Source organism: Strix uralensis, chromosome 27 (assembly GCF_047716275.1).
Source record: "Strix uralensis isolate ZFMK-TIS-50842 chromosome 27, bStrUra1, whole genome shotgun sequence".
In the NCBI taxonomy this organism is placed as follows: domain Eukaryota; kingdom Metazoa; phylum Chordata; class Aves; order Strigiformes; family Strigidae; genus Strix; species Strix uralensis.
Window position 1 is genome coordinate 1,335,219 of NC_133998.1, and position 26,386 is coordinate 1,361,604.

The following is a 26,386-nucleotide window of genomic DNA, read 5'->3' on the forward strand; positions in this document are numbered from 1 at the left end:
CTGCCACAGGATTTGTGCTCCCCTCAGCTGCAAGCGCACCCCCTTCCTACCCTACACCCGTAAGGGCTTTGTGAGGGCCAAGCTTGCAAAGGAAGACTGTTTCTCAACTAATCGAAAAATTTCCTGTGTCGATTTGCACGGAGTGTCAGTCCAAGGCACCGACGGATGGTGCTGAATGTACCCACAGGAATATCTTCCCCAACAGACCAGCTCTGCAGGGAAGCTGCCCTGAGGCCACGGGATGCTGCTGGGACGCCTGGTCAATAATCATTGCTGCCCACAATATTTTAGAGTATTTCTATGTCCAGTTGGATTCTGACTCAGGCCAAGAGTCTCGCTGGGGCAGGAGAGCAGTGCAGAAGGCAGCTGAAGGATGGGGCGGGGGGGTGGGGGGGGGGTAGGGATACAGCGCTGTTCCCAGCCTGAGGATGTTCTGGGAATGGAGAAATACTAAAACTTCTCCAAATTAAAACCTCCCTGGCCCAGAGTTTAAACCGCCCACCCGCAAATAAGACCTCAAGACCCTCTCAAACCTTTGCCATGTTTTACACAGACCAAACAAAGGCACAGAGAAGACTTGACTTGAGGATCTCTTTGAAGCCCCTGCCCCTGTGGGACGGGATCCTCGCAGTCCCGCAGCATGTCGAACAGCCTTGCTGCTGTTCCGGCAGGAACACGGTAGCTTTTGCAGGCTATCCCAGAGAAAGCAGAGCTCCTTCCAAAGCAGGAGCGTGGCAGATAGTGCTTTTCACATTTCAGCCCTTGGCGAGGTCTCTGTTGGTGCTGTCTTGTTCCTTTGGCTTTAGCATGGATCGTTCAACCTGCCAGACAGAATTAGATAAAATATTTGCTCATCAGCACAGCTAAAATACAGCTGTCTCTACTCAGCTCCATCTTCAGAGCCTTCTGTGAGCTGGGGGATAGAGTTTGCAGGCCAGGAGTGAGCAGCTGCATGAGAAAGGGCATCCCGAGTTGTCTGGGGGATCAGGGACATCTCAGAGGACATTGAAGGGTCCCTGGGGCTGGCAGCAAGAGCAGGGAGCAAGCTGAGAAGGGAAAGGGTTCAGGGAACTCCAAATAATTGGGAATGGAGGAACATGAGAACATGTGGGGAACTGAGGGAAAGGAAGGGATGTCCCAGAGAGAGGGAGAGGAATCACAGAGAGAGGAGAGAGAGGGAGGGTGGGGAAGGGGGCAGGAGGGGAGGCTCTGGTGCCAGCTCGGGGACGGCTGCTGCCTGCCCATGCCGGGGAGCAGCGCCCAGCGCCTGGTGAAGGGGCCACAGCAGCGGTTCCTTCCTCACCTACCGTAAATCTCAACGTCGTCATAGATGTCAGTGTCCCTGTGAGGAAAAAGACGGGGTGCTGTGAGCAGTCTGGTCTCCCACATCCCTCCCCCATCCTGGTGCCAAGGCAAGGGCCAGCTCCTGCTGCTGCATCTGTCCCGTCTCTCCTGACATGTCTGCGGGCACTGGTTGTTCACCGCCCAGCCCCGTCCACCTCCACCCAGCTTTGTGCTTTCCCCACAGCGATGGGACCCTCCGGCGCGGGGTGAGCACGGCTCTGGCCCCCTCACATTGCGCGTGGATGGTGGCCTTGTCCCGGCTGCTGAGAGCCACGGACCCGGCTGCGCAGAGGGGCAGCGCTGGCCCGTTGCGACGTGCAGTGGCAGCACCTGAGCAGGGTCTGGGCAGGTCCCATGGGAGAGACCACAGCTTGGGGGGTGCTCACAGCACCCCAGGGAGTTGCTCCCAGTATCAGAACCTCTCCTGACACCAGAAATGGCAGATTCCACTCCCAGGGTAACCAGCCGGTGTTGTGCTTATGGTCACTGCCCGGCTCGGGTATTTTTGAGTTGGCACCCAATGGCCAGGGCTGGTTTGGTGCTGGGCACTCACTGGGCAATTGCTACAGCTGGTGGAGAGGGGAGGAAGGGGGCAGGGAAGGAGTACTCACAGGTGTAGCATCACGGCCCGGGGCACATAGCCATCTGCAACAGAGAGAGGAAAAGCACATCAGGTTGTGTCGAGAGCCAGGGCATGAGCGGGGACTCACCCCAGCACCTGCCCCTGCTCAGGACAGGCAGAGTTTAACATCTCACATCCCCAGGGAGAGCTGGGGGCAAGGAGGAGCCCGGCTCTGGGAAGCCAAGCTAGACCCTTGGGAAGAACCTGCTTGGGGCAATACAGGGAATGGGCCTGCCAGGCTGGGTGGCAGCTGGCTGGGAAGAGCCTGATCCCCATCTCTCTGCCTGGGGCTCTGCAGCCCATTTCATCTGAGCATCCTTCAACACAAACGTGGCTTGTGGAGCCCATGCCTACAGCTAAGCCTGATGTGCCAGGCTGGTAGCCAAGAGACTCCGGGAACTGCCAAGGCCTGTAGCAGAGGGAGACGACAAGCCCAGCTAACAGCAGAAATGCTGGTGCCGACTGGGAGGAAGAGCAGGACGTTTGTGCAAAGAGAAGTGGGAACATTTGAGACCCAGGGTACCTGTCAGGGCTGTCTAACAGCAAGGGGATGTCTCCTGCTGTCTACTGGGGTGTGTGCGCATGAAGGAATTGTTCCCAAAAGTGTGTGCTGGGATCTCCACTGCGGGCAAAGCCTCAGCCCCCACAGACTTACACCTCCTCTGGCTGTTTCGGCAGAGGATTTGCTCCTGATTTGTAAACTGAATGACATCAAGAATTTCTCCTCGTCTTAGCGGCAGGTTCTTCCCTCCACCCCTCTTCTCTGTTGTTGCGGGGTCAACCATCATCTGAGTCAGGACATTGATGCTTCCTTCAAACTGAAACACAAACAGCAGAGCTGCAGCTTGGCAGTTGCCCCAGGGGAGTGTGAGCTGGGCAGCTCCAACCACTCTCCCTTCTGGGAGAAAGCAGATCCCTCTCCAGCAACTGGGCAGCGGGACTGGTCAGATCTGGGGGTGTTTCAGTGGGGAACAGGGCAGGTGTGACAGGGGTATCGGCTGCTTTCTGCAGAGCACAGCTCCTCTCTGCCACTGTGTTGCACCCTTCCCGGGAGGTGAAGGGGGGGCTTAGAGGGATAAGCAGTCGCTCGTTGCTGCTCACCTTGAATTTCTTCTGAAACTCCCTGTCCGCCTTCTCTTCCTTCTTGCATTCCTTAAGTGTCATTGGCTTCATCTTCCAGGAGACCTGGGCTTCTCTGCAGAGTCATTGAGTCACAGGAAAGCTCAGCTGACCCCCCGCTCTGCTCCCTCCCTTCCCCTTCTCCACAGCCCTGGCTGCTGCCCCATCGCATTCCTCTGCACCAGCTCAGGGGCTGCTGGGACTCTTGGGCCAGGTTTAAACCTGCTACTTGCACTCTTCACCATGGACATTTCTAACACAAGCCCAGTAGAGACCATTAAATCACCAGCTCTGTCAAAGCAGCAAGGACCCCTGGCCATTTTGGGACCCTTAGAAAGAGTAAAAACCCATGTTACCTCTGTGCAGCTGCCAGCAAGGCAACCCTCTTCGAGGCTCGACCAGCACCTCCACCTGTAAAACCAAACCCCGGGAGAGGTGCTGCCGTGAGGCTGCTACAAGGTGCAGACACCCACTGAGACAGGACACAAGACTGAAACAGCAACAAGAGCCTTCTCCTCCTGGGACCAAACCCTGAGTCTGCCCCCGAGTGTGGCGGGGATCAGGGTTTCCCATGCCCATTTTACAAGGCAGCAGAGAAACCCATCACCCTCCCATGCACGGGAGTGGCGGGCTCAGTGCAGCTCTGCTGCTGTCCATGGCTCAGTGGGGCCTCAAGGCTCGCCGAGCTGCAGCGCTCACCCCAACCAGCACCCCAGCCCCTCCTGTACCCACCTTCTCTGGGGCAAGGATGTGCTGGCAGCCGGGACATGGTGGGCAGCAAAAAGCCTTGACCTTTCCTGATCAGCCCAACAGGCTCTACGTCATCGTATATCTCATCTTCATCCCTGCGATGAGGCAGACAGAGATTAGGAAGCCCTGTTGCAGCAACAGCACCGGGGCCAAGGGCAGGATCAAGGCTGCCAGGAGAAGGGTGGGCAACAGGCAGTTGGGCTGCCCGTGCACTGGCCCCGGGTCTGGGGCAGAGTGGGACGGCAGCTCTGTGCCACATGCCAACAGCTCCTCCCAAGGCTCAGCAACACGGCACAGCAGCCTGGGGTGCAGGAGGGGGGCAGCGGGGTGTGACGGCAGCAACCAGACCTGTGCGGTAACGCGGCCCAGGAAGGACAGGTGCCTGCACAAGGGGCTGCCCCATGCTGGGCTCCAGGAATAGGCAGGAAAACCCAAGGATCCTCTTGCTGTTCCCTCTTGTGCCCTTCCCACTGGGTCAGGACAGCCTGGAAGTCACCTAGAATAAACACGCTGCCTCGGTCCTTACCCAGCTACACTCGCAGCATTCCGCGGGGGGAACCGCGCCGGGGCTGATGCAACGTAGCCTGGTTTCAGGTAACCTACGGCAAAAAGAGGAACAGGAGGGAGTGGCGAGAGATTATTTCATATTTTCTCCTCGACTCTCACTCAGCCTGAGGTCAGAGCCGCCCTGGGCTAGATTTAGTGCAGAGGGATGCAGGGAGATAAAACTGACTGCACATCTGGATCTAGAGAAGCCCACCGGGGCATGGCTCACCAGGGAGCTCACTGGGGAGCTTTAATAGATATTTTCCTGTTCTTATGTCCCTAATGTTGCTTCCTCCCTGGACCAGTGGTGAAAGGGGAGGGGAAGAGGCCAAAATGAGTATTTTGAATGTGGTAAAAACTCTAAACTCCAGATCTGTACCAGAATCAGGACAAATCCTGGATATCTCCATGTGCTCAGGAGCATCATCAGCCAGAACGTGCTGCTGCACCTTGTACGATCACCAGAATGCTGACATCCCTGCTCAGAGCCCATTATTTTTATCACCAGCCTGGTCACCAAACCAATCAACTGGCATGAAGATCCACGGTACAACATCGCAGCTTTGCTGGGTTGTTGTACCAAGTAATGCACAATCATATACCAGGCCCTAAAAATTGTAAGATTGCCCTAAAAATTAACAAAAATAACCAAATCAGGGTGGGGGTGTAATTCTAGATGTTCAAACTTGCCTCAGTACCCATGAGACAAATAAATACTTGAAACCCTCTGGTCTGTAGGACACATGGAGAGATCACGCCCTCCTCTGCCAGGGCCACTCAGCCCAGGGCTGGGGCCGGTCTCGGTGGGTGAGCATCTCCCAGCACAACAGCACGGCCGGGCCTGAGAAAGGCCTCTGAGAGCTAACACAAAAATAACCTCTTATAACATAAACAGCTAGGTTTTGCAGTTCTCATAAGGAATGGAAGAGAGTCTCTACTCTCACGGTTGCTCTCTACCCCGTGGCTGTGGCATGAGCCATCCTTTAAACAGGGCAGTGGACAAAAACTTAGAGGAGTTGAGTTGGATTTGAAACAGGTTTCATCACCCAGAGTGTGGATTAGCAGAGCGGCAGCTATCAGAAACCAGCAAATCTGCCTAGCTCTGGAAGGCCACTGTGGAGTGTGGCAGGGCTCGTGCTGAACAGAACCATCGTGCCCAAAAGGCACCAAGCCCTGCATCCCACGGACAGCCGGTGAGGAGGGCACCAAGCCAGCACCATGGGCTCCGTGACCACAGCTCCGGCTGTGCCTGGGATGGCTCGGAGGCTCCCTCAGGCTTGGAGGAGGCTGGTGTGGCAGGCAATGTGCTGCCAGCTTCAGAGAGCCTCTGTCCCTTGGCCAAAGGGTGTGTGAGTGCTTCTTGCCCATGGGATGGAGACCAGCTCTGCTTCCCACCAGCCAGGCTTGTCTGCTCTTACAGCCACACAAGAGTGGACTGGTTGGAAAGGACCTCTGGAGTCTCTCATCCAGCCTCCTGCTCAGAGCAGAGCTGACCTCAGAGCTAGAGCAGGTTGTTTAGGGCCTCATCCAGGTGACAAATGAATATCTCCAAGGATGGAGATACTCATCTCCCTGGTGCTGGCAGCAGGGCTGCATCGCTCTCACAGGAAAGAGACCTCTCCTAATATCTAACTGGAATTTCCCCTACTACAGCTCATACCCGTCGCCTCCAGTCCTGCTCCCAGGCACCTCTGGGAAGAGTGAGTCTTCTCCTCCCGTTAGGTAGCTGTGGGCAGTGAGAGGATCTCCCCTCCACCCTCTCTCCTGGCTAAACAAGCCTGGGTCTCAGCCTCTCTTTCCCCACGTGCTCCAACCATCTTAGTGCCCTGCACTGGGCTCACTCCAGTTTGTCAACATCCCTCATGTTACTTACTCCAACCCTACTCCCTGCAAGCACCCCAGAGCCTGATACCTGTCCCCAGCCAGGAACAAGGCACTTAGTCCCCTTCGTTTCTTCACCTGCTGTTCTTCTCTCATTCCTTCCTGCATGCCATGTCTATAGAAGCCCCTTTCGCATTACCAGCCCCCACCTCTCCATTGGCCCCCTCAATATTTTCATCTCCTAGGAGCTCCAGACTCTAACTGGGGAGATTTTCCTTCCTGAACGAGTGGCATCCTTCTCTGGGGGACTTGTAGGTGCCTGGCCGTACCCAGCTGAGCGCTCCTTGGCGGCTCCGTAGCAGGACGGACCGGCGTCCCAGGACATGCAGCTGCACGGAACTTCTCCAGATCCACAACAGGCGGGCGCCTGGGCTTCGCCGGCCTCACTCCCAGCGCCTTGCTGTGAGGCAAAGGCTTCCTCCGAGGCGGAGCTGGGTGCCCTGTCCCATGGGGGCTCCCCACAGTGTCCAGGGAGGCTGCAACAGCCGCGGCAGTAACTGCTGGAGCACCCTTGTCTTTGATGAGTGACCGTGTCTGCTGGGCTGAGTTTCTCTGGGGAGGATTGGAGGTGGCTCCCGCCTCCTTGTTCAACACGTCTCCTCCTCCTGGCCTTGCAGGGGCTGGGTGGATGCTGGAGTCTTGAGCAATCCCCTTCTTCAATCGCAGCATCCATCCTGGGGTCTCACCGACAGGATGAGGAGGGAAATGCTGTCCCGCACTTTGACCTTTCCTGTGAGATGGAGAAGCCCTGCTGAAGTCCACCCTCCTGGCCCGGGGGGGCTCTGGAGGTGGCTCGCCCTTGGAGCCTGGTGTGGGGGTCTGTCCTGGCTCCGTTGCAGGGGATGCTGCAGAGCGACTCTCTGGCCAGCCACCCACTTCAGGAGGGTCTTTCCTGTTCCCTTGGAGCTTTGCCCGCAGGTGCCTCACCACGGCCTCTTTCCCCTCCAGATGTGTCTGTGACCATTAAGAAAAATTCCAGTTAAAACACTATGGAGGAACATGAATCCAAGTCCCCCCTGGGGAACGCAGTACTTCTTCAACATGGCCTGACACTAAGCCTCCTCCATGAAACGTGGTCTTTGATCAAAGCGGTCCTGGAACGTGTTTGAGAAAACAACACTGGGCTGTACCAGATTGGGAACAAGTCCCACCATCGTAAGGGCATCCAGGAGGTGTTTCATGGAGTCTTTTGGTCTGATCTACCTTTGTCCACTACCAGGGACCATCAAAACAGAGGGATTGGGTGGGGTATTATACCCTACTAGTAGCAAAGCTCCTGAGGGCAGAATCTGAGATCTAGAGATTGCCCAGGGCTCAGATGAGAGCAACCTGCCTTGCCCTGGTCCTAGTTCCCATGAAGTCCATGGTGAACCTGGGGCAGTAGGGCAGGAGTTGGTGGGGGAGACCCCACAGAGCCATCAGCATCCCTCCCTGGAGGAAAACCCAGGACGGCGCTGCTGAAACTCATCCTGCCAAAGCCCGCGTGCAAAGAAAAAGGCCAAGAGGCAGCAGACCTGCCCTACTTTTCTGACCAGAGTGTTTCCTGTGTGGCTCACACTGTGAACTGGGACATACTGGCCCCAGTGCAGAGCTGCCCCTGGCTTCCTGAATGACCCAAAAGCACCTTTTTTCTGAAGCCTCCAGAGAAAGGCTGCCAGGAGGAGGCTGAGTGACTTTTGGAAGAAGAATGCGAGGTTTAAGGTACGGCACAACGCTCAGGTGGGATGGGGTTATGTTTTTCCTAAATTCTCAGATGGAACTTATGGGCGGGATCATCTTACCCTCTCTCATCCTTCTCCCACCCCCTTGTCCCTGGACCACAGTGTCCCTTTGCACCAGAGCTGGCTGCTCCCTTGCCCTTGGCAAGCCATAAGCTTCAATTTTGAAGTTCTCATCCCTCTGGGATTTCAGTTTGGGTTTGTGCTTGCGTAATTTTTTTCTTTCACAACTGAAGGGCTAGTATGCAAAGAACTTAGTGCAATATTTTTAGACATAAGTGCTCAAATGTTTATATGCCTAAATAAGTGCAAGTTCCCTTCCCATCCCCAGGCAGTCACCGCAACTTCCCTGGTAAATGCTGCAAATGCAGCACTCTGAGCATAGCCTGTGGTAAAGCAGCACGAATTCGCTGTTTCCTGCGCACAAGGAAGTGGGGCTTTCACCCAAACTAGTGAAAAAGCACAACTGTTTCCAGATTCCTAAATATGCTGCTGGGATTTTTGGCACCTGAATGATTCAGAGGTTTGTAACCATCAATTTTGGAACCGTTCCATGAGCTGGGACTTGCACAGAGCCCTCAGGTGTACCTGTGGGTTACAGCACTGCTGTCACCACAACCAATTCCATGTTTTTCAATACATTTTGCACCAGTGGGTGCTCTCCTAGACTCAGTGGCAGGGTGTGGCCTCCTCCTCTTTCCAGATGTTTATACCCAGCCCAATGTCACCCAGCAAATCTTGCACTGAGCCCAGGAACTGGTCAGAGATCTTTGGAGCTCTGACCAGCTCAGACATACAGGAGGACTTTGTCTTCCAGGAGGAGCGAGGGTCTCAGCAGGATCCAGCCCCTCGCAAGGACACTGCCAAAACCCTTCCAAGCAGGAGACACGGCTCTGCTCCCCGCGCCCTGTCCCCAGGTCCAGCACAGCCCAGGTCTGGTTCTTACTCACCATTTTCCATCAGCAGATGCTTTCCTGCGTGCTCACCTCCTCTCTAAAGACCACCAGAAGCATCCAAGCAGGAGGACTTGTGCAAGGTGAGCCTCTCCAAAGTCCCCCTCCCCTGAAACCAGAAGCTCTTTCCTAACGGTTGGTGAGAAGCTGAGTGCAATGCCAGGAAGTCGCTGTAGCCTGACCATGAAATACCACGAGGAGGAGGAGGCGGAGGAAGAGGAGAAGGAGGAGGAGCAGCTCTCAGTGCACCGCTAGCTTGGACTCTGTTGCTGTTGGGAAGCTTGAAGCCCACCTGCTGCCCGTAAGTCTCATCCAGAAAAGAGCCTGGGATTCAGGGAGCGACTCTGGGACCTGAGGGACAGGCTGCCGCGAGGACTGGGAGGGCAGGTCACGTTCTCATCTGACGGTGGCCGACGTGAACCCGCTGCAGCTCAGGTCCTCAGAGCCCACAGGACCTGCCGAGGGTGGAGGTGATTTGCAGGGGTCACACGGCTGAGCTCTGCAGGAGCGCAGGAAGGCCTGGGAGAGGGCTACAGCTTCCAGAGCATCCAAAACTGGGGGACATTTGTTCCGTTGAAGAGCTGACCTCTGCTGCAAAGCGCAGCGCGGCGCCGAGTTGGGCCATCTCTGTGTTGAAACACCCCCGTTTCACTGTTTATTGCCTCAGATTGCCTCAGGCACAGGAAAGATCTGAGAGGTTGAGTAAAGCCTCATGGCAGGGATACTCTGGTGGGCTGCGGGCAGGTAGTGATGTCCCTGCCCCGGGGCAGTGTGTGCCTCCAGCCCTTTGGGACGATGTCACAGAATCACAGAATCATTCAGGGTGGAAAAGCCCCTCGGGATCATCGAGTCCAACCCTCAGCCCGACTCTACAAAGTTCTCCCCTACCCCACATCCCCCAACAGCTCACCCAAACGACCCTTAAACACACCCAGGGATGGGGACTCCACCCCCTCCCTGGGCAGCCTGTTCCACTCTCTGACCACTCTTGCTGGGAAACATTTTTTCCTCCTGTCCAGTCTGAACCTCCCCTGTTGCAGTTTAAAGCCGTTCCCTCTTGTTCTGTCACTAATTCCCTGGGAGAAGAGACCAGCACCAACCTCTCTACAACGTCCTTTCAGGGAGCTGTAGAGAGTGATGAGTCTCCCCTCACCTTCTCCTCCTCACACTGAACAGCCCCAGCTCCTTCAATCTCTCCTCACAGGATTTATTCTCCAGGCCCTTCCCCAGCTCGTTGCCCTCCTCTGCCCTCGCTCCAGCCCCTCGAGATCTCTCTCGGATTGAGGTGCCCAAAACTGGACACAACACTCCAGGTGTGGCCAGGGGGACTATCACCTCCCTACTTCTGCTGGTCACACTATTTCTAATCCAAGCCAGGATGCCGTTGGCTTTCTTGGCCACCTGGGCGCACTGCTGGCTCATGGTCAGCTGTTTGTCAATGAGAACCCCCAGACCCTTCTCTTCCAGACAGCTCCAGCCACCCCTCCCCGAGCCTGTAGCCATGCAGGGGGTTGTTGTGGCCCAAGTGCAGGACCTGGCACTTGGCCTTGTTGAAGCTCATCCCGTTGACGTTGGCCACCGATCCAACCTGTCCATGTCCTGGCAGCGGTGCCCGCAGCGGCTGCTGCCAGCGGATGGTGTTAATGACACGATGGCACGTCAAGGCTGGGACAGGCACGTGTTGGCTACGGGTGGCACCCGCAGGGTCCTGCGGAGTGGGGTGGGTGCCCAAGGTGGGCGCTGGAGGGTTGGATCCCACCAGCCGGAGGTGGGATGGGGAGGGGGTGCCAGGAGGTCCCGCACTGGACCCTGGGTTGGCAACGTGGGGGCACAGGGTGGTGACAGCCACCTCCTCACAGAGTGGGGTCCCCATTGCCACCGGCTCTGCTGCTCCAGCGCCACGGGGTGGGCAGAGCCCTCTTCGGAGGGAAGAGGGGGCCGAAGGGCGGTGTTTGGGGGACAAGGGGTTACGGGGAGGCCCCAGGGGCCATCTTTGAGGAGGCCAGGGACGATGGGGAGCTGAGTCTGGGGGGCCGGGGAGGCAGAAGGGCTGTGTTTAGGGGGGCTGAGGGTGACGGGAAGCTCGAGGGCCACGTTTGGGGGTTTGGGGAGGACGAAGGGCCGTGTCTGGGCGTGGCGGGGAGGTTCAAGGCCCGTGTCGTGGGGACGGGGAGGCTGAACCCGCACCCCCCCCGCCTCTGCCGGCACAACCGCTCCGCGGGCGCCGGGCCCCTCCGGGCGGAGACTCCGCTGCGACCCGCGGGGCCGGGCCCTCCCCCGCTCGCCCTTCCCGTCCCCCCCGCGGCCCCGCGCAGGCGCGGCCCTCGGCGCGGGATGGCGGCGGCGGCGGGGGCCGTGCCGGTGCCTGTGGCGGGCGCGGAAGCGGCGGGGCCGGGGGACGAGGCGGCGGGTGCGGGGCAGCCGGGGCCGGGGCCGGGCCGCCTGGCGCGGCTGCCGCTGGCGCGGGTGAAGGCGCTGGTGAAGGCCGACCCGGACGTCAGCCTGGCCAGCCAGGAGGCCGTCTTCGTGCTAGCGCGGGCCACGGTGAGGGGCGGCGGCGGCCGGCGGGCGCGGGAGGCCCGGCGGCCTGTGCGGGGCCCGGAGGCGGCGGGGAGGCCGCTCCCCCCCCCCCCCGGCTGCTGCTGCGGGGCCGGGCCCCCGCGCTGAGGGAGCGGCTGGGCCGCGCCGGGCCGGGCCGGCGCTGGAGGCCCCGGGCGCTGCGCTCAGCGTCTGTGGGGTGCGGAGCCGCTCGTTTGGCTTTTTCTAAGAGTTTCTTTGTTTTTTTTTTTTTTCTTTTTTCGGTGCGTGTGAGGGGTTTCTCCCCCAGCTCTCCCAACCCGGCCGGGCAGCGAGGGGCGCAGCGGGGCGGGGCCGGCTGTGCGGGGCTGGGAGCCGCGGGCAAAGCCGGCTGAGCCGCCCGCGGCACCGAGCCCGCTCCCGGCGGCGGGGGAAAGGCCCCGGGGCTGCCGCGCTCCCCGCGGTGCGGCCGCTGCTCCGGGCACGGCTCCTCCCGCAGCCGCTCGGCCCCGGGCCCGGCGGCCGCCAGACGCCTCAGCGCCCGCGGGGTGGATTTCCCGCTTACCCGGCTCGAGGGTTTGCGATGTGGAAATCAGAGCAACGTGTAGCAGAGGGGTTTTTCCTCCTTTGGGAAGCCCGTTGCCCAGGCGAGGTGTGTTTGGTGGCTTCAGCGTCGTGTGGAAGCATCCACGGGCGGGCTCTGGGCTGGCACAGGTGACTCCTCGGCCTGCGGCTGGGCCCTGCGTGCCACAGCGGAGGTGTCGGCTGGGTGGCACACGAGGGACCTGGGGGGGTTGATTGCCAGCCGGCTGAACAGGAGCCAGCAGTGTGCCCAGGTGGCCAAGAAGGCCAATGGCATCCTGGCTTGTATCAGCCATAGCGTGGCCAGCAGGGACAGGGAAGGGATCTGACCCCTGTGCTCGGCACTGGTGAGGCCGCCCCTCGATGAGTGGGTTCAGTTTTGGGCCCCTCACTCCAAAAAGGCCATTGAATGACTCGAGCGTGTCCAGAGAAGGGCAACGGAGCTGGTGCAGGGTCTGGAGCACAGGTCTGATGGGGAGCGGCTGAGGGAACTGGGGGGGTTTAGTCTGGAGAAGAGGAGGCTGAGGGGAGACCTCATGGCCCTCTCCAACTCCCTGAAAGGAGGGTGCAGAGAGGGGGATGAGTCTCTTGAGCCAAGGAACCAGCGCCAGGCCAAGAGGGAATGGCCTCAAGCTGCGCCAGGGCAGGGTCAGACTGGCTCTTAGGAAGGATTTCTTTGCAGAAGGGGCTGTTGGGTGTTGGAATGGGCTGCCCAGGGCAGGGGGGGAGTCCCCATCCCTGGAGGGGTTGAAGAGTCGGGTTGAGCCAGCGCTGAGGGATCTGGTGGAGTTGGGAACGGTCAGGGTGAGGTTCATGGTTGGACTGGAGGATCTTCAAGGGCTTTTCCAACCAAGATGATTCTGTGCTCGACCCTCTTCATCTGCTGGGCACAGGGCACCTTTCCTCCTTCAGAAGGTGCCCTGCGAGCAGCTGGTGTGTAGCTGCTTTCCCAGACATGTTCAGAGCAACCGCCTCTGTCCAGTGGACCGTCGGCCTCCTCTCCTCCCTTGTCACCTCTCATGTGCATCACTGTTCAGCAATTCCATTTGTTATTTTCAGAGCTATTTATTGTAAAGGGGAAATTTTAAGATGGAGATTCTGGTTTCTTCCTGAAGTCTTGTAGGACCTTTCGTTTCCTCTCTTCCCTCTCTCGTCCCCTGGGTGAAACTGTTTTGTTTTTGTGTTGCAGGAGTTATTTGTTGAAACCATAGCCAAAGATGCTTACGTGTATGCTCAGCAAGGAAAAAGGAAAACTCTGCAGAGAAAAGACCTGGGTATGAGAGCATATTCTGTTCTGTCCTTACCAAAGGGTTGCTGGGGTGGAGGATTTTTCCACCTGTCCCAGTGTGATGAAGCAATCATAGGTGCTTCTTTCTTTGAAGATGGGAGAGAAAAACTTCTACCAAATATTACAGTAATAATTTCACACACCAGCTCCAAAACAAGCAAACCTCTTTGAAATTGGTCACTGTACTGTGATGTAATCTCAGATGCTGCTGTTTGAAGCAGATGCAAATATGGAGTTGGTTTATCTATGTTAATTGCTTTCAATTTGCTTTGCAGATAATGCCATTGAAGCTATTGATGAATTTGCTTTTTTGGAAGGTGAGTTTCTACTTGGTTTCAGTGTTTTGTGTAATCTCCTTCTTGGGAGAGAAAGAACTTAATCATTTGCAGAGTCCTCTGTTTCCACGTCTTTAATAATTAATAGCGTAACTTGTTATGCCCGTCTCTGAGAGGGGAAATGCAAATCAAGTGGACCCTGAGACACCTACAGTACTTTTTAGCTAGATTTCGTTTTACTCGTGTGATTTGCTTAAACTTTAAAAAGTTACTGCCTGTTCTTCCTTTGGCAGCTTGTAAATAAGTCTCATTTGTTCACATAACTGCTTTTCTGATTCCTGACACTACAGTTTTGTTTTGTTTTGTTTTTTTCATTTTTAGGTACTTTGGACTGAGCTGGACAGAGATGGAGCTTTCTAGAGGAAGAGACTGCAGAGATGGACGTGGGGTGGAAAACGGGACATTGAGAGTTTGAAAATAATTCCTAGAATTGAGACACTGAAATGGCAACCATAATATTTTGTATAAAGTTTAAGTTGTTGTAAGTTCTTTATTTAAAATGCATATTTTTTCATAAATATTTTGTATGTCACTTAACTGTGCCCTGCTGCCGTGGTGCAGGCTGCTCTCCAGCTTTGGCACGGTCACAGCAGTTGCTCGGAGCGGTGGTTCCTGCCTCTCCAGGTGCTCAGCAGCACCTCAGAGCCGTGACTGGAGGGTGGCTCAGCTCAGCTGCCTGGGCATGGTGAATTTTTTTTATGGAAATGTAGTTTTCTTTGTATATGTTTGTTTCTTGGCCAAACACAATTAAATTTTTTATTTTTTTTGTTGAGCAGCTGTCCTGATGTCTCCTCGGTGCTGCTGGGGTGAAGGGGCTGGTGTTCCTGTAGCACTGTGGTAAATGGCACAGTTCGGGAGGGATGCCTCTGATAGCATTTTGCTTTTGATAATTGTGTCCTCGAGGCATCTAGCTGGGGATGAGTCTCCTGAACCAAGGAACCAGCGCCAGGACAAGAGGGAATGGCCTCAAGCTGCGCCAGGGCAGGGTCAGACTGGCTCTTAGGAAGGATTTCTTTGCAGAAGGGGTTGTTGGGCATTGGAATGGGCTGCCCAGGGCAGGGGGGGAGTCCCCATCCCTGGAGGGGTTGAAGAGTCGGGTTGAGCCAGCGCTGAGGGATCTGGTGGAGTTGGGAATGGTCAGGGTGACGTTCATGGTTGGACTGGGGGAGCTTCAAGGGCTTTTCCAACCACGATGATTCTGTGATCCCATGAAGCCCAGCTGTCTTCCAGGAACTATGTATGAGCTCCAGGGAGCCTTGGCTTCTTCCTAGGGGTGTGCAGCTACCACAAATTTCTGTGATTGCTGCACCTCTAAGTAATTGTAACCAAAAAAACCCACCCCAACCCCTTTTTTTGAATGCCACAGTGTTGTCAGATGCATTACGCTGCCGTCACTGTTCTGTGCGCTCTCATTCCCGAATCTGGCAAAACAAATTAACGAATTTCCCTTGGAACTGGATCTGTCCCCTGCCATGTGCACTTGGCCCAGTCGGTGCAGAGATCCAAACTTCTGTAATTACGAGCCACATGCATTAAGTGTTCAGGACATACGGTTGCCCTCAACTAGCGTGTCCCTGCGAGTCCCTTCCATCACACAAGCACCATCTGTGACTCGCCTCTTTCCAGGACTTGGGAGACTTAACATGTCCTTACATGTATTTAAGCTAGAAAGAAGGGTGCCTCCTCTTGGCTCCAGGGCTGGGTCGCGCTGAAAAGAGTCAAAAGCAGAGCTGCAAGGCCTCACCCTGCGGTGGGGAACACGCTGTCGCTGCTGACATGGCTGAGTCCTGCCTGTTGCATCTTATCAAAGAGCCAGCTTTGTCTCAGTTTTGGTGGTGTGGAGGAACAAAAGAGGGTTGTCTCTAGATAAAAAGGCTGAATGTGATGAGCGGGGATGAAGGATGCGTGTTCCTTTCAAATGAGGGGACTTGAAAGTGACTCCGAGTCACCACAAACTTAATTAGTTTGAAAAGGGTGGGAAGAACAAAGACCCCCAAGGGAGCTTCCCCAGGCTGGGAGCAAAACCAATTGCTCTGAAGAAACGCTTTGAAGTTTGCTCAAAGCCTGATCCCAGTGGAGTGTGGGAGAGATGCCATCACTGCCCAGGCTGCTTAGGTGTTTGTTCAGATCACAATCTGGAGACATTTGCTGGCGATATGCGAACCCATTTGTCTCCGAGATGTTCACCTCGCCTGCTGAGGGAGGGCCTGGTATAAATATCAGAGATACTGGAGGCCTTTTTGTGTTTCCCAAGGTGCAGTATGCAGGACCCACTAGCTGTAGTCTTCTTCACAGGGCTGTTGCATGCTCCCATCTTCGCCGGTAAGTTCATTTTTCCTTCTCGTGCGGGTGTGTGGTGTGAGGCTGTGCGTGGGCTTCATTCGTATCTGGAGTTTCTGTATGGGCACGGTGTATGTTTTCTGTGGTGCTTCACTGTGAGCAGCGTGGAGGGTTGTCTGCACTCAGCAAATCATTCAGGGTTTGGCTCGGAGGAAGCTGCTGTGCAGAAATCTTTGGGGAGTTTAGTGCCTAGGAGCTGCTTTGTGCTGTGTGAGGTCACTCCTCTTACCTGAGCTCACGCTGCAGTAACGTGGAAGTAGAAGAAAGCAGGGGACTGATGTCCTAGGATAAAACACTGCTAAACACAGCATTTTCTTGGACTAATCAAACAAGGTGTTCAGCCCACCTAGCCAGGTCTGAGAGGTCACACGGGTCACGTCCAATTTAGAACTACTCTAAATCTCTTCCTTACGCTGAAGCAATTTGGTTCAGGACTGCAGGTGGCTGCAGACTCGTGCTGGGCGCCCAGCGCCTCCTCCCAGCTCAAGCAGGAAAGGTGGTGAATTATAACTGGGGTGATGCTGGGTTTGGTGGTTTGTGACTGCAGGTGCTGGAGCTGCTGGCAGAGAGGACGAGCAAGGGAACCTGTTTGCAGAGAGGGGCTGCTGCAGGAGGCAGAGCCATTTCCTCCACGTCGGGCATGGTGAGTTCCCCTCTGCCTGCAAGAAACCTGGATCCTTTAAGCTTCCCCACTCACTCACTCACATCCTGCCCATCATCCCTCAGATGTTTCTTTATGTTGAAATTATTCTAGTGACTTTTCCCTCAGGGGATTAAGGACAGAAACACGCTGAGGACTTGCCCAGATAATCCAACGCTTAAAGTATGTTTTGTAGAATAGGAACTGATGAGCAGCCTGGCCCCTAGGTCTGTTCATCTGCACGAAGGAGTCTTCATTTTCTGTACCAGTGTGCTGCAATGTGGTTGAATTCTGCGTCTGAATTCTGTGTTTGCCTCTGGTGCTGCATGAGTTCAGGACTACCACAGACTTTTTACTTCCCAGGTTTAACGTTGGAAGGGCTGTCAGCAAGACAGCAGAGTGTCCTGACTTTACTGTGCAGAGAAAGTAGGAAATAGCTCCATTTGTTCACCAGAAAAAAGTCTGTGGACTTCAGGAGTAGCCTTTGGTTTCAGTTCCCCTTGCAGTGACGGTAAGGCTACACGGAATGAGCTTCAGCTGATTTTAGCACAGATATGTGAAAACGGCTTTAAACTATAGCCAAAGTCTGAGGTTTCTTAGGGCTTTTTCAGTGCATGAGAACAGTACTTGTACAAATTTAGTCCTCAGTGTTTGCAAAACATCAGGTTCTTATGTGAACAGTAGGAATTATAAAATTATCATATCCGATTTAAGAGCGGCCACAAGCAGTGACAGTTTGTCATCTCCAAAGGAAACTACTTCAGAAGAGTAAATAATAATGAAAATAGTAAAAATAGTAATAGATAAAGTGATAAAAATAATAAACACGGCCTGTGTTGCTGCAGGGGGGGGAGAGCAGGGGTTAACAGTGTCTTCAGCTGGCAAAGTGTCCTTTGCCAAGTGACCAGCTGCCTGCCCCTTGCTGTGGGTGAGGAGCATCCGCAGGGGTCACCACCAGGGAGTGGCTAATACACCACAAATTGCTACCTGGCTCCTGGGCAAAGAAACCCTCAGGCAGCTAGCAGCAGCTATAACCCAAATGTGAGTTTAAAATGTCCCTACGTATTTCCCGGTGTCATGCAGCGTGGGGATGGGGGCTGTCTCTCGCACTGACATTGGAGATCAGTTTTTAAATCAATGCAAAGTTAGAGTTTGGCAGCGCACGCTGGGTCTGCAACTCCAGCAGGTTAAAGTAAATGAATTACAGTGGTGTTGAACGGCTTAGTGGGCACATTTAAGGCCAGTTTTCTTCCCTATTATATGATGAAATGAGGATTTACAGTCAAGCCTTTGAGTGCGGACAGCACTATTGGGGAAAAATAGCTCGTTTGAGAAGGATTTCCAGAAGAAACAGCCATTAGCCAATAACTGCTGATATTTTACAGCAGAGTAAGCAGATCTAAACCTGGATGCCTGGCCTCGTGTCTCCCCTGTCCCCACAGCTGCTCCCACCTCCCCGCGTGCTGGCAGGAGGGGAGGCAGCAGATTTGTCTTCAGCTCAAGCAGCTCCACGGACAAGTTTGTCTCTCTCTGCCCTGAATCCGCCGGGTGCTCAGGCTCGTTCAGTACGTTCGAGCTCTGCAGCTCAGCGACAGCTGAACATTCACATTTTCCCTTTGCTAATCAATGTATTCATCTATTCTCACCCCATCCTTCATGAGTTCGCTAAAGAAAATAAAACCTGTTTCCTAGTGAATTTTTAATTGCATGCTTTTTATGCTGTGCTGCTCTTAGCAGTCTGTTATGAAATGTTTTACATTTACACATGCATCTGCAGCGCTAGTGAAGGGCTTTCTCTCTGGGATTTCCGCGGGTGCTGAGGCTGAAGGACTCTCTCCCACATCCCAGGGGGGGGCCATGTCTTTTTGTTCAGTGTTTGTGTCTTGCGCAGCCCTGGTTTGAGCTTGGGCCTCCCCAGCATCACATAAATAGTGAGGAGTAATGCTTTTGTCGATGTTGTGTTTCACAGATGTCTCTGGCAGTCCTGTCAGCGTGGATGTCGGGAAGTGCCGGTCCAGCTGCCTGTCCCAGCGGATCAGCTCCCCCCACCCCGGCCTCCTGGGGCTCTCCAGACACTCCTCCATGCTTGATTTCCTTAGAAGCAAGAAGGTGAGAAAAGTGTGTTTGTGTCATCCCCGTGGCAGGAGCCGTTGGGTCTGGGTGAAGGTCATACATGGGTGACTGGGGCTGGGACTTCATGCATGTTTTAAAATACCCATTTTTGGCTTCTGCATTGCAGAAAACCCATCACTGAGCCTCTTGTCCTCCCTTAGCCAGCCAACAGTGGATTGTGCAAACAAATGGAAACTATCCAGCATTGCTGGATAGCTGGTGGCAAAGGAAGGGCCCGAGTTCAGCTGAAGGGCTATCACAGCACCTGCCCAGCTGCTCCAGGCAGCATCCAAGCGTATTTCTGTCCTCCCCCAGCCCAGCAGCAAGACCAACTCTTTCAGCCACATCTGCTGTACGTGAGAGCTGGTGTCCTCTATGTAGGAGGCCTTTTTCTGCCTGGTTGAGCAAAACTGGCAGGACCTGTGATTTCATGAATAAATATCTGGCCTCTGAGGTGCTCGTGTCATTCCCTTATCACATGCTGTGTGTCACTCCGAGGAGGGGCTAGAAGGAGCTGGCGCATTTGGGGACACAGCTATGCACAGGCTGCCCTTATCCCAGGAGAGCTGACATTGCCTAAAGTCCCATCTCCACCAGGATAACTGACACTGGAGAGGGAATGGAAACAAGCTCTGCAGGGTGCTGTACACGTGTGTCCTGTCAGTCTTCAGCTGGGGCTCTGTAACTGTGAAAAATCTTGTTGCCAATTGTCCCACTGCAGCACTGCTGCTGCAACATCTTCCAGGCGGGCGGGTCCACGTTCGTTCCACAGAGCTGTCATCACGCTGACCCTCCAGATCAGGAGTCTGGGGTGAAACGAGGGCTGCTGTAGCCAGTAGAGTTCAGCTGATTGTAGCAGGGTTTGGGGAAATAGTTTTGAAATCGATGCGTCACTGGGAAGGGCAGCACCACAGCAACACCGTGCTGCCATGCAGGGAGAAAGGAGTGAAAGCAGAATCAGTTCTAGGTCAGAAGAGGTTTTTATGGGGGAGCTGATGCTGGAAGTTGTTTTCCGTGACATGTTTTTACCGGTGTATATGCCGTGTTCCGTGCAGCTGCAGCTGAGGCGCCCCGACTCGCCGCTGCGGCCGGGAGTGCCGCGTTCCTGCCCTGCGGGCTCCTGCTGCGAACCCGCCCGCCTGCACGTGGAGCGGCTCCTACTCCTCGGGGGTGTGCGGGAGGTGGAGGTGGTCGACGGCTGCCACTGCAGCATGTGCCCCGAGGAATGTCTCCGTCTCCCAGCTCTGAAAACCTTCTTTCCAGACTCTCCCTGGGAGGTCACAGTCGACGTGGGGAAATGCTCTGACCCAACCTACAGTGCAGGTAAGGGAACGATGGGGGGCTCTGCACCCCCCAGGAATCCAGGGATGAGCCCTTCTGTGTGACCAGTGCCAGTGTCAGAGCTCTGAGCGTGACCAGCAGAAGCAGGGAGGTGATAGTCCCCCTGTGCTCTGCACTGGTGAGGCCACACCTGGAGTGTTGTGTCCAGTTTTGGGCACCTCAATCCGAGAGAGATCTCGAGGTGCTGGAGCGAGGGCAGAGGAGGGCAACGAGCTGGGGAAGGGCCTGGAGAATAAATCCTGTGAGGAGAGATTGAAGGAGCTGGGACTGATCAGTGTGAGGAGGAGAAGGTGAGGGGAGACTCATCACTCTCTACAGCTCCCTGAAAGGACGTTGTAGAGAGGTTGGTGCTGGTCTCTTTAACCAAGTAACAAGTGATAGGACAAGAAGTAATGGCCTCAAGTTGTGCCAGGGAAGGTTTAGACTGGATAATAGGAAGCATTTCTTTCCAGAAGGGGTTGTTAGGCGTTGGAATGGGCTGCCCAGGGAGGTGGTGGGGTCCCCATCCCTGGAGGTGTTTAAGAGTCAGGTTGACCCAGCGCTGAGGGATCTGGTGTAGTTGGGATCTGTCAGTGCTGGGTTAACGGTTGGACTGGATGATCTTCAAGGTCCCTTCCAACTGAGATGATTCTGTGATTCTGTGGTCGCTTCTCACAGGGAATTAGTGACAGAACAAGAGGGAACGGCTTTAAACTGCAACAGGGGAGGTTCAGACTGGACAGGAGGAAAAAATGTTTCCCAGCAAGAGTGGTCAGAGAGTGGAATAGGCTGCCCAGGGAGGGGGTGGAGTCCCCATCCCTGGGTGTGTTTAAGGGTCGTTTGGATGAGCTGTTGGGGGATGTGGGGTAGGGGAGAACTTTGTAGAGTCGGGCTGAGGGTTGGACTCGATGATCCCGAGGGTCTTTTCCAACCTGAATGATTCTGTGATTCTGTGATCTAACAACGCTCTACTCTGCCACACAAACCCTCTTTGCCTTAGGTGGAATGGGATTGTATTTTATACTTTCAGGGTTTGGGTTTTCTTTTCCCTTCTGTTGCTGGGTGCTGACAGCACAGGTCTGCAGGTGAAATGGTAATTCTCTGCCCCTGAGCATGGTGTGAGGATGGTTGTAGAACCACCTCGTGTTATGGGGAAGTGTCCTCTAACCAGAGATCATAGAATCAGAGTAACCCAGGCTGGGAGGGACCTCGGGGGTCCCTGCTCCAACCCACCCACTCAAAGCAAGAAAAACAACCTGGTGATAAAAGCTCTACTGAAAACAGACCGCTCAGCAATGGCTAAAGAATGGAGTTCCCTTTCCAATGGTCTGAAATGCCCTTTCATCTCAGCACCAGTGAGCTACACTGATGTTTCAGAAATCACTGGAAATGGAAACTCCAAACTAAATTGTTCCAGACAGATCAAAATCTTCCACTGGGATAAAGCTGAACGGGTTCATCCTGAACTGTTGTGGTGTCTTGTGAGTTCACACATAAAATAACCCAAGAGTCACGTAGGTGAAGATGAACTGAGCTGGTTTTAGCAGAATGGAAAGTTGTGTTGAAATGATTTTCCACAACTGTTTGATAAAATCAGTTCTCCTGGAATGTGTTGATGACATTTTATTGGCATTTCTGCATCTAAAACCATCCTGTTAAAACCTTCCCGGCAGCTCCTGTGACACGACTGTACAACAGCCACTAGAGAGGGACAGAGACCAGTGCGAGCCCTAATGTGAGCTTGAAAAGCAGCAAAGAGGCCTGAGCTAGAGGGGCTGGGGAAGGCAGATGTGTGGCCGAGAAAACAAAACCCCGTGGGGCTCTGCTTGCTGAGGTGCGTCCCATCCTCCAAGAGGTAGAGGAGGGTCTGCACACAGACATGGGCGCTCCCACAGCCCCGCAGCTTGTGTAAATCCAGCTGCAGGACACAGCAAGTGGAAAAGAAAATTAGGCAGTGTGAAGTGCTTTTTTCCAGAGGTGGGAGAATCAGCATCTACTTCCCAGACTTGTGACTGGAAGGTGCTGGAGGATGCTGTTGTCCCCGGGGTGGCTAATGGACAGTGGCTCATTCAGTGATAATGGCCCAGGGCTGGGAAATGTGGACTCGCCCCCAGCTTTGCCTCTGCCCTGGGGCTGGTCTCTGCACTTTCCTTCTGGATTTTCCCCTGTAAAGTCAGGCTGACACTTTCAGTGTCATGTTAAAGACTGGAAACGTCAGAGGAGCAGTGGGCTTGGAGGAGGATGTTAAAATCTCACCCAGAAATACTGGCTTCCAGAAATCCCCTGTCATTTTGTGTTCCTCTCTTAAGGCAGCCCAAAGAGATTTGCTTTTAGAAAATGCTTTTTCCTCCCTTGAAAACACAGCCCCATCCTGGAACAAAGACATCTCCTCCAGCAGCTGATGAAGCAGCTGGGAAGGGGCAGGAAACTCTCACAACCATTTTAAAGCCAGGAACAAAACACAATCCCTGAAGGACCTGCACCCAAGGGTTGGGACAGGGCAAGACAAGGTCCTGTTTAGAGCCAAGACTCACGACTGCTTTAGCCATCCTTCTTCTCCTCCTCCAGCTCATGCAACAGAGATTTTAATCCTAATTTACTTGGTGAGGGAGAGAAAAACTGGGAGATTTAGCAGATAAACTGTTTCTACGCAGAACATAGGTTCAGGCTGAGCCAGGCAGGACAGTCTGTGCCTGTTTCCTTCCAACTGGACACGAGTTACTGCTGGAGGAGTCTCTGTCTCTCCTCTCCAGCTGCTGAGCCCCTGCCTGGGCCAGCCAGGCCCTGCCACGGAGGCCACGTGTCCTGGCTTGGAGGTGACATGGCAGCGAAGATGTGGGCTGTCAGCGTGTCCACCCAAAGCCCCCCTTCCCCCTGCTCTCTGCGTGGCTTCCTTAACAATCAGACTGGGTATGTCAAATCCCAACATCGGGTTTTTTTGCCTTGGGGATTCTTCATTGAGTTAAAGCTTGAAGAGGGAAAGAAAAGGCAAAGCAAGACTTGGTCCTGTGCCCCCAGAACCAGGGCCGTCGCCTGCCTTCCCTTCCCTCGCGCTTTGTACCCGCCTTCCTCCGTCCCACGACGCGGGTAGGGCAGATGTAGAAACTCGGGCTGATGTGGGGAGATGCTGCCTCCATCGCCCCAGCCCCAGCCAGCTCGTCTGCTTGCATGGAAAGCTGAGAGCAAATCCTCTGGAGGTGCCCCGGGAAATATGTCTCCAGGAGAGCTGGTGACACTGGCTCCAGCATCTGCCCATGCAGGGCACAGCCCCCTGGCAAATCCAGAGAGAAATGCTGAATGAGTAAATGTTAGATAATGTTCCCCAGCTCCCTGGTGTGAGAGCATGTCTGGAAAAAGCGCTGCCATGAATATTTTATGTTCAAAGACACTTTTTCTCAAAGATAATGTGTAATAGCTCAGGCTGTCTCCCCAGAGATGGAGCTTTCACAGGCTCAGGTTTTCACAGTTTGCACCCAGAATAACCTCTTTGCCCTGTGGTCTGAAACTGAGATGGAAGAACAAAACCTGTCGCTGAGGTCCTGAGCTGGTGAAGGAATGAGCCCCAAACTCTCAGCTGGGGACCCTCACACAGAAAACATCACTTTCCACGCCAGGCGCTGGACACCGGAGCCTGACGCTGCGTCTGTGCCGCTCGGGAGAACCCCGGTGAAGATGCTGCAGCCGTAGTAGCCTCAGATGCAGCCCCAGATTAAATTTCCTTCTTGTTTCCTTGCAGATGGCCTTTTCTGCATGCCCACAAAGTTCAGCACTGCTCTAGTCAAAAACCCACAAGGTGGGGAGGTGGTTCGGACGCTGGAGAACTGCGAAATGAAGGAAAAATGCTATCGTGTTTCCCAGGTGGAATATTATTATGAAATTGTGCTCAGCTCTGCGGGACACAGGGAGGAACGACTCAAGGTTGGTTCCCCACAGCTTGGCCTCTTCTCTGGTGGGCTCAGCTGTGCTTCTGGGCCCACACGTGGGGTTTGAACAGCCAGGTGGATGCTCTGACATGGGCAGCTTCAGCCTGGTAGAGCTATGCACACGCTGGCAACAAACTACAGTGGTTAAAATCTCACATTTATATTATCTCACACTATAAAATGTATTTTATTGCCACTAATTTGTGTGTACATCAGTGCCATAAAGTAACAAATGGCCTTTGGGTGAGGATTTCTTTAAAAAATAATTAAGGGAGCAGCGAGAGATTTATTTAAAAAATTATTTAATCAAGTACATCTTAAGCTCAGTTCAACAGAGACTCTACTTCAACATACCTTTGTGCACAGGGACTTCTGACTCAAAAGACACTGGTGTGACCCCAAAATACTTCCCCTTACAAGCTTTGTCTCGCTGCTGCGGTTTCTCGGGGGGTGTATGCTCAGCCTGAGGATGGAGGGCGGGTGGAGGGCGAAGTGACTGGGTCCCCTGGGGAGTCCCCGGTGAGGTGTTGTAGGGGATTTTCATGCCTTTGTTTTGCAAATCTTTGCAGGAAATTGATGTGGGAAGGTGCTTGGGCAGCTGCTCCTCGGGGGATCCCTGCTTGCTTAGGTAAGCACAGCTGCCAGGATCCGGCCGTTCTCTTTCCCGGGCACATCCGCACATCCAGAGGCAGGTTTGAGCTGTTCCCAATCCTCTCAAGTAATGTGCTGCTCCCGGGGTAACACAGCAGCACCCCCAGCTCACTGCCCATGCAGGGACAAAGCTGAGGCAGAGCAGCGGTTGCAGTGGTGCCACAGCAGCGCACTGCTCCGGCCTTCGAGGGATGAAGAATAACCTCCTGCTGCTGGGGCCGGATTTGGCCCATTGGGCAGCTGGTTATGGAGCTTGTGGTCCCCCGTGATGGCAGACACAGATGGGTCCTGACAGCGGCTGGGATGTGCTGGTCCTGCCGCCCGCTGCTGGCAACGCTGAGGGGCAGGAGGAGGATGAGGAGGGGGATGCTCTGAGCCAGGGGGGGGTCCAGCCAGTTGTTTCAGGCCAGGGGAGGGGGGGGCAGCTCTTTGTGTTATTTGCAGACACGAAGATGTGGCAAATGCAAAGGGAAGCAAATCAAACCATAAAGAAATAACCCCTGCTCCTGCACAGGCAGGGAGGGAGGAGACAGTTCACCAAGTTACACCAGGAGTGAGGAATAGGTGCAGGCAGAGGCAAGCGGCCTCCTCCTCCCCTACCGTGGTCCGTGAAATCTGCCCTTTTCCCAGGGGATGAAACGCAGGGCGCCAGGGCGCGGGGGGCCGGGGGATGTACTGGGTTTGTCTCTAACTGCAGGGAGTCACACGGTGGAGAGAAATGTCTGGTCTGGGCAGAAGCTGCCTCCGGCCGCTGTGCCCCTCACCGGTACGACGTACACACGGTCAGGAGCCGCCGGGACCACGTTCGCACCGTCGTCGCCATCCGGGAGTGCAAGTGCAGGGGGTAGCGGGAGGGGGGGCTCCTGCAAGACCCCCACCAGACTGTCTGTAGTATATGTAAATGAGAGAAGGCTATTTTTTGAATAAAAGCTATTTTAAACAGCGCTTGTATAAATGAACCCTCTACAAAATAAACATCATGGGCAATTCGCAGCTCCTCGGGGCTCTGCTGTGCAGCTCCATGGCCCCTCCATCTGTGCCCAGGCATCCCAGGAGGATGCAGCCACGGGCTGGGGGTTGCACCAGCCTGGCTATATCCCGTTTACAAAATGTGGAGCAGGAGTTGGAGAGGGAAAAAGGTAGGTAGAAGGCCTGTTGGGGCAGAGATTTCCCGTCTGCAGGTAATCACTTATCCTGGAGGACACGCCGCGGCCACTGGTGAGCTGGGAAGAGGAAGGAGAGAATCCAGAGGATACAAATAGTTTCCTCTATCAATTAACTCAAGCCTCTCAGAGCCTCCCTGCCTATTCTGGATAATTAACAGCCCTTTCACCTGCCAAGCATTGGATTGGAATAAATTATAGACACCAACTGGGCAAGTAGCCTTTGGCTTGTCTCCTATCGCGTCGGCCGGGTGCCTGTGGGGCCAGGGAGCGCCCTCGGGCCTGCTGGCGGACAGACAGACGGACGGTGCTGGCTCTGGCCTTGCACCTTCCCCTCTCCGTGCCAAGCCTCTCGCAGAGCCCGTACCTCTGGGCTTCCTTCACAGGGGGTCTCCCTCTTCCCTAGAAGATCTAACAGGCTTTTCCAATCCTGCTCTTTTTATCTGATGCACTGGTGGGTATCATGTAATTTTTTTTGTTCGGTCACGTGGCATTAAAACAAACGGCAATGTGGAGTCCAAGTGTACTGTGTCAACACGTTCACCTTCACCAACCCAGTTTCTCTGTGATTGGGGAATAACA

The 26,386-nt window shown here is 54.7% G+C and overlaps 3 protein-coding genes across 3 annotated transcripts; 2 read left to right on the plus strand and 1 right to left on the minus strand.

Moving 5' to 3' along the window:
• Nucleotides 1-523: 523 nt before the first annotated feature.
• PRAM1 (PML-RARA regulated adaptor molecule 1) lies at nt 524-9,270 on the minus strand. Its single transcript, XM_074851443.1, has 10 exons — nt 8,931-9,270; nt 6,532-7,216; nt 4,362-4,434; nt 3,818-3,930; nt 3,442-3,496; nt 3,068-3,161; nt 2,622-2,784; nt 1,956-1,989; nt 1,308-1,342; nt 524-821 (listed from the first exon to the last, which is right to left on the minus strand). The coding sequence occupies exons 1-10, from the start codon at nt 8,931-8,933 to the stop codon at nt 817-819; spliced, it is 1,260 nt and encodes a 419-aa protein (XP_074707544.1). The 5' UTR covers nt 8,934-9,270; the 3' UTR covers nt 524-816.
• Nucleotides 9,271-11,251: 1,981 nt separating this feature from the next.
• POLE4 (DNA polymerase epsilon 4, accessory subunit) lies at nt 11,252-14,427 on the plus strand. Its single transcript, XM_074851376.1, has 4 exons — nt 11,252-11,477; nt 13,222-13,306; nt 13,596-13,637; nt 13,977-14,427. Exons 1-4 carry the CDS (start codon nt 11,268-11,270, stop codon nt 13,988-13,990), a joined length of 351 nt encoding a protein of 116 aa, XP_074707477.1. The 5' UTR covers nt 11,252-11,267; the 3' UTR covers nt 13,991-14,427.
• Nucleotides 14,428-15,916: 1,489 nt separating this feature from the next.
• On the plus strand, nt 15,917-25,489 carry LOC141935606 (uncharacterized). The gene is made up of 7 exons (XM_074852000.1): nt 15,917-15,977; nt 16,543-16,638; nt 18,605-18,744; nt 19,803-20,070; nt 23,804-23,985; nt 24,560-24,618; nt 25,339-25,489. Exons 1-7 carry the CDS (start codon nt 15,917-15,919, stop codon nt 25,487-25,489), a joined length of 957 nt encoding a protein of 318 aa, XP_074708101.1.
• Nucleotides 25,490-26,386: the final 897 nt, after the last annotated feature.

What these genes read in the sequence shown, in the direction of transcription:
- PRAM1 (XM_074851443.1), bottom strand. An exon ending in GCCAAGGAGCGCTCAGCTGG is followed by an intron (nt 4,435 to 6,531) that starts GTACGGCCAGGC and finishes TTTTTGCCGTAG; the next exon opens with GTTACCTGAAACCAGGCTAC. An exon ending in CGGGCCGTGATGCTACACCT is followed by an intron (nt 1,343 to 1,955) that starts GTGAGTACTCCT and finishes TTTTCCTCACAG; the next exon opens with GGACACTGACATCTATGACG.
- POLE4 (XM_074851376.1), top strand. Translation starts at nt 11,268, where the DNA reads ATGGCGGCGGCGGCGGGGGCCGTGCCGGTGCCTGTGGCGGGCGCGGAA. An exon ending in TCGTGCTAGCGCGGGCCACG is followed by an intron (nt 11,478 to 13,221) that starts GTGAGGGGCGGC and finishes TTTGTGTTGCAG; the next exon opens with GAGTTATTTGTTGAAACCAT. An exon ending in TCTGCAGAGAAAAGACCTGG is followed by an intron (nt 13,307 to 13,595) that starts GTATGAGAGCAT and finishes TTTGCTTTGCAG; the next exon opens with ATAATGCCATTGAAGCTATT.
- LOC141935606 (XM_074852000.1), top strand. Translation starts at nt 15,917, where the DNA reads ATGCAGGACCCACTAGCTGTAGTCTTCTTCACAGGGCTGTTGCATGCT. An exon ending in ACAGGGAGGAACGACTCAAG is followed by an intron (nt 23,986 to 24,559) that starts GTTGGTTCCCCA and finishes AAATCTTTGCAG; the next exon opens with GAAATTGATGTGGGAAGGTG. An exon ending in GGGGATCCCTGCTTGCTTAG is followed by an intron (nt 24,619 to 25,338) that starts GTAAGCACAGCT and finishes CTCTAACTGCAG; the next exon opens with GGAGTCACACGGTGGAGAGA.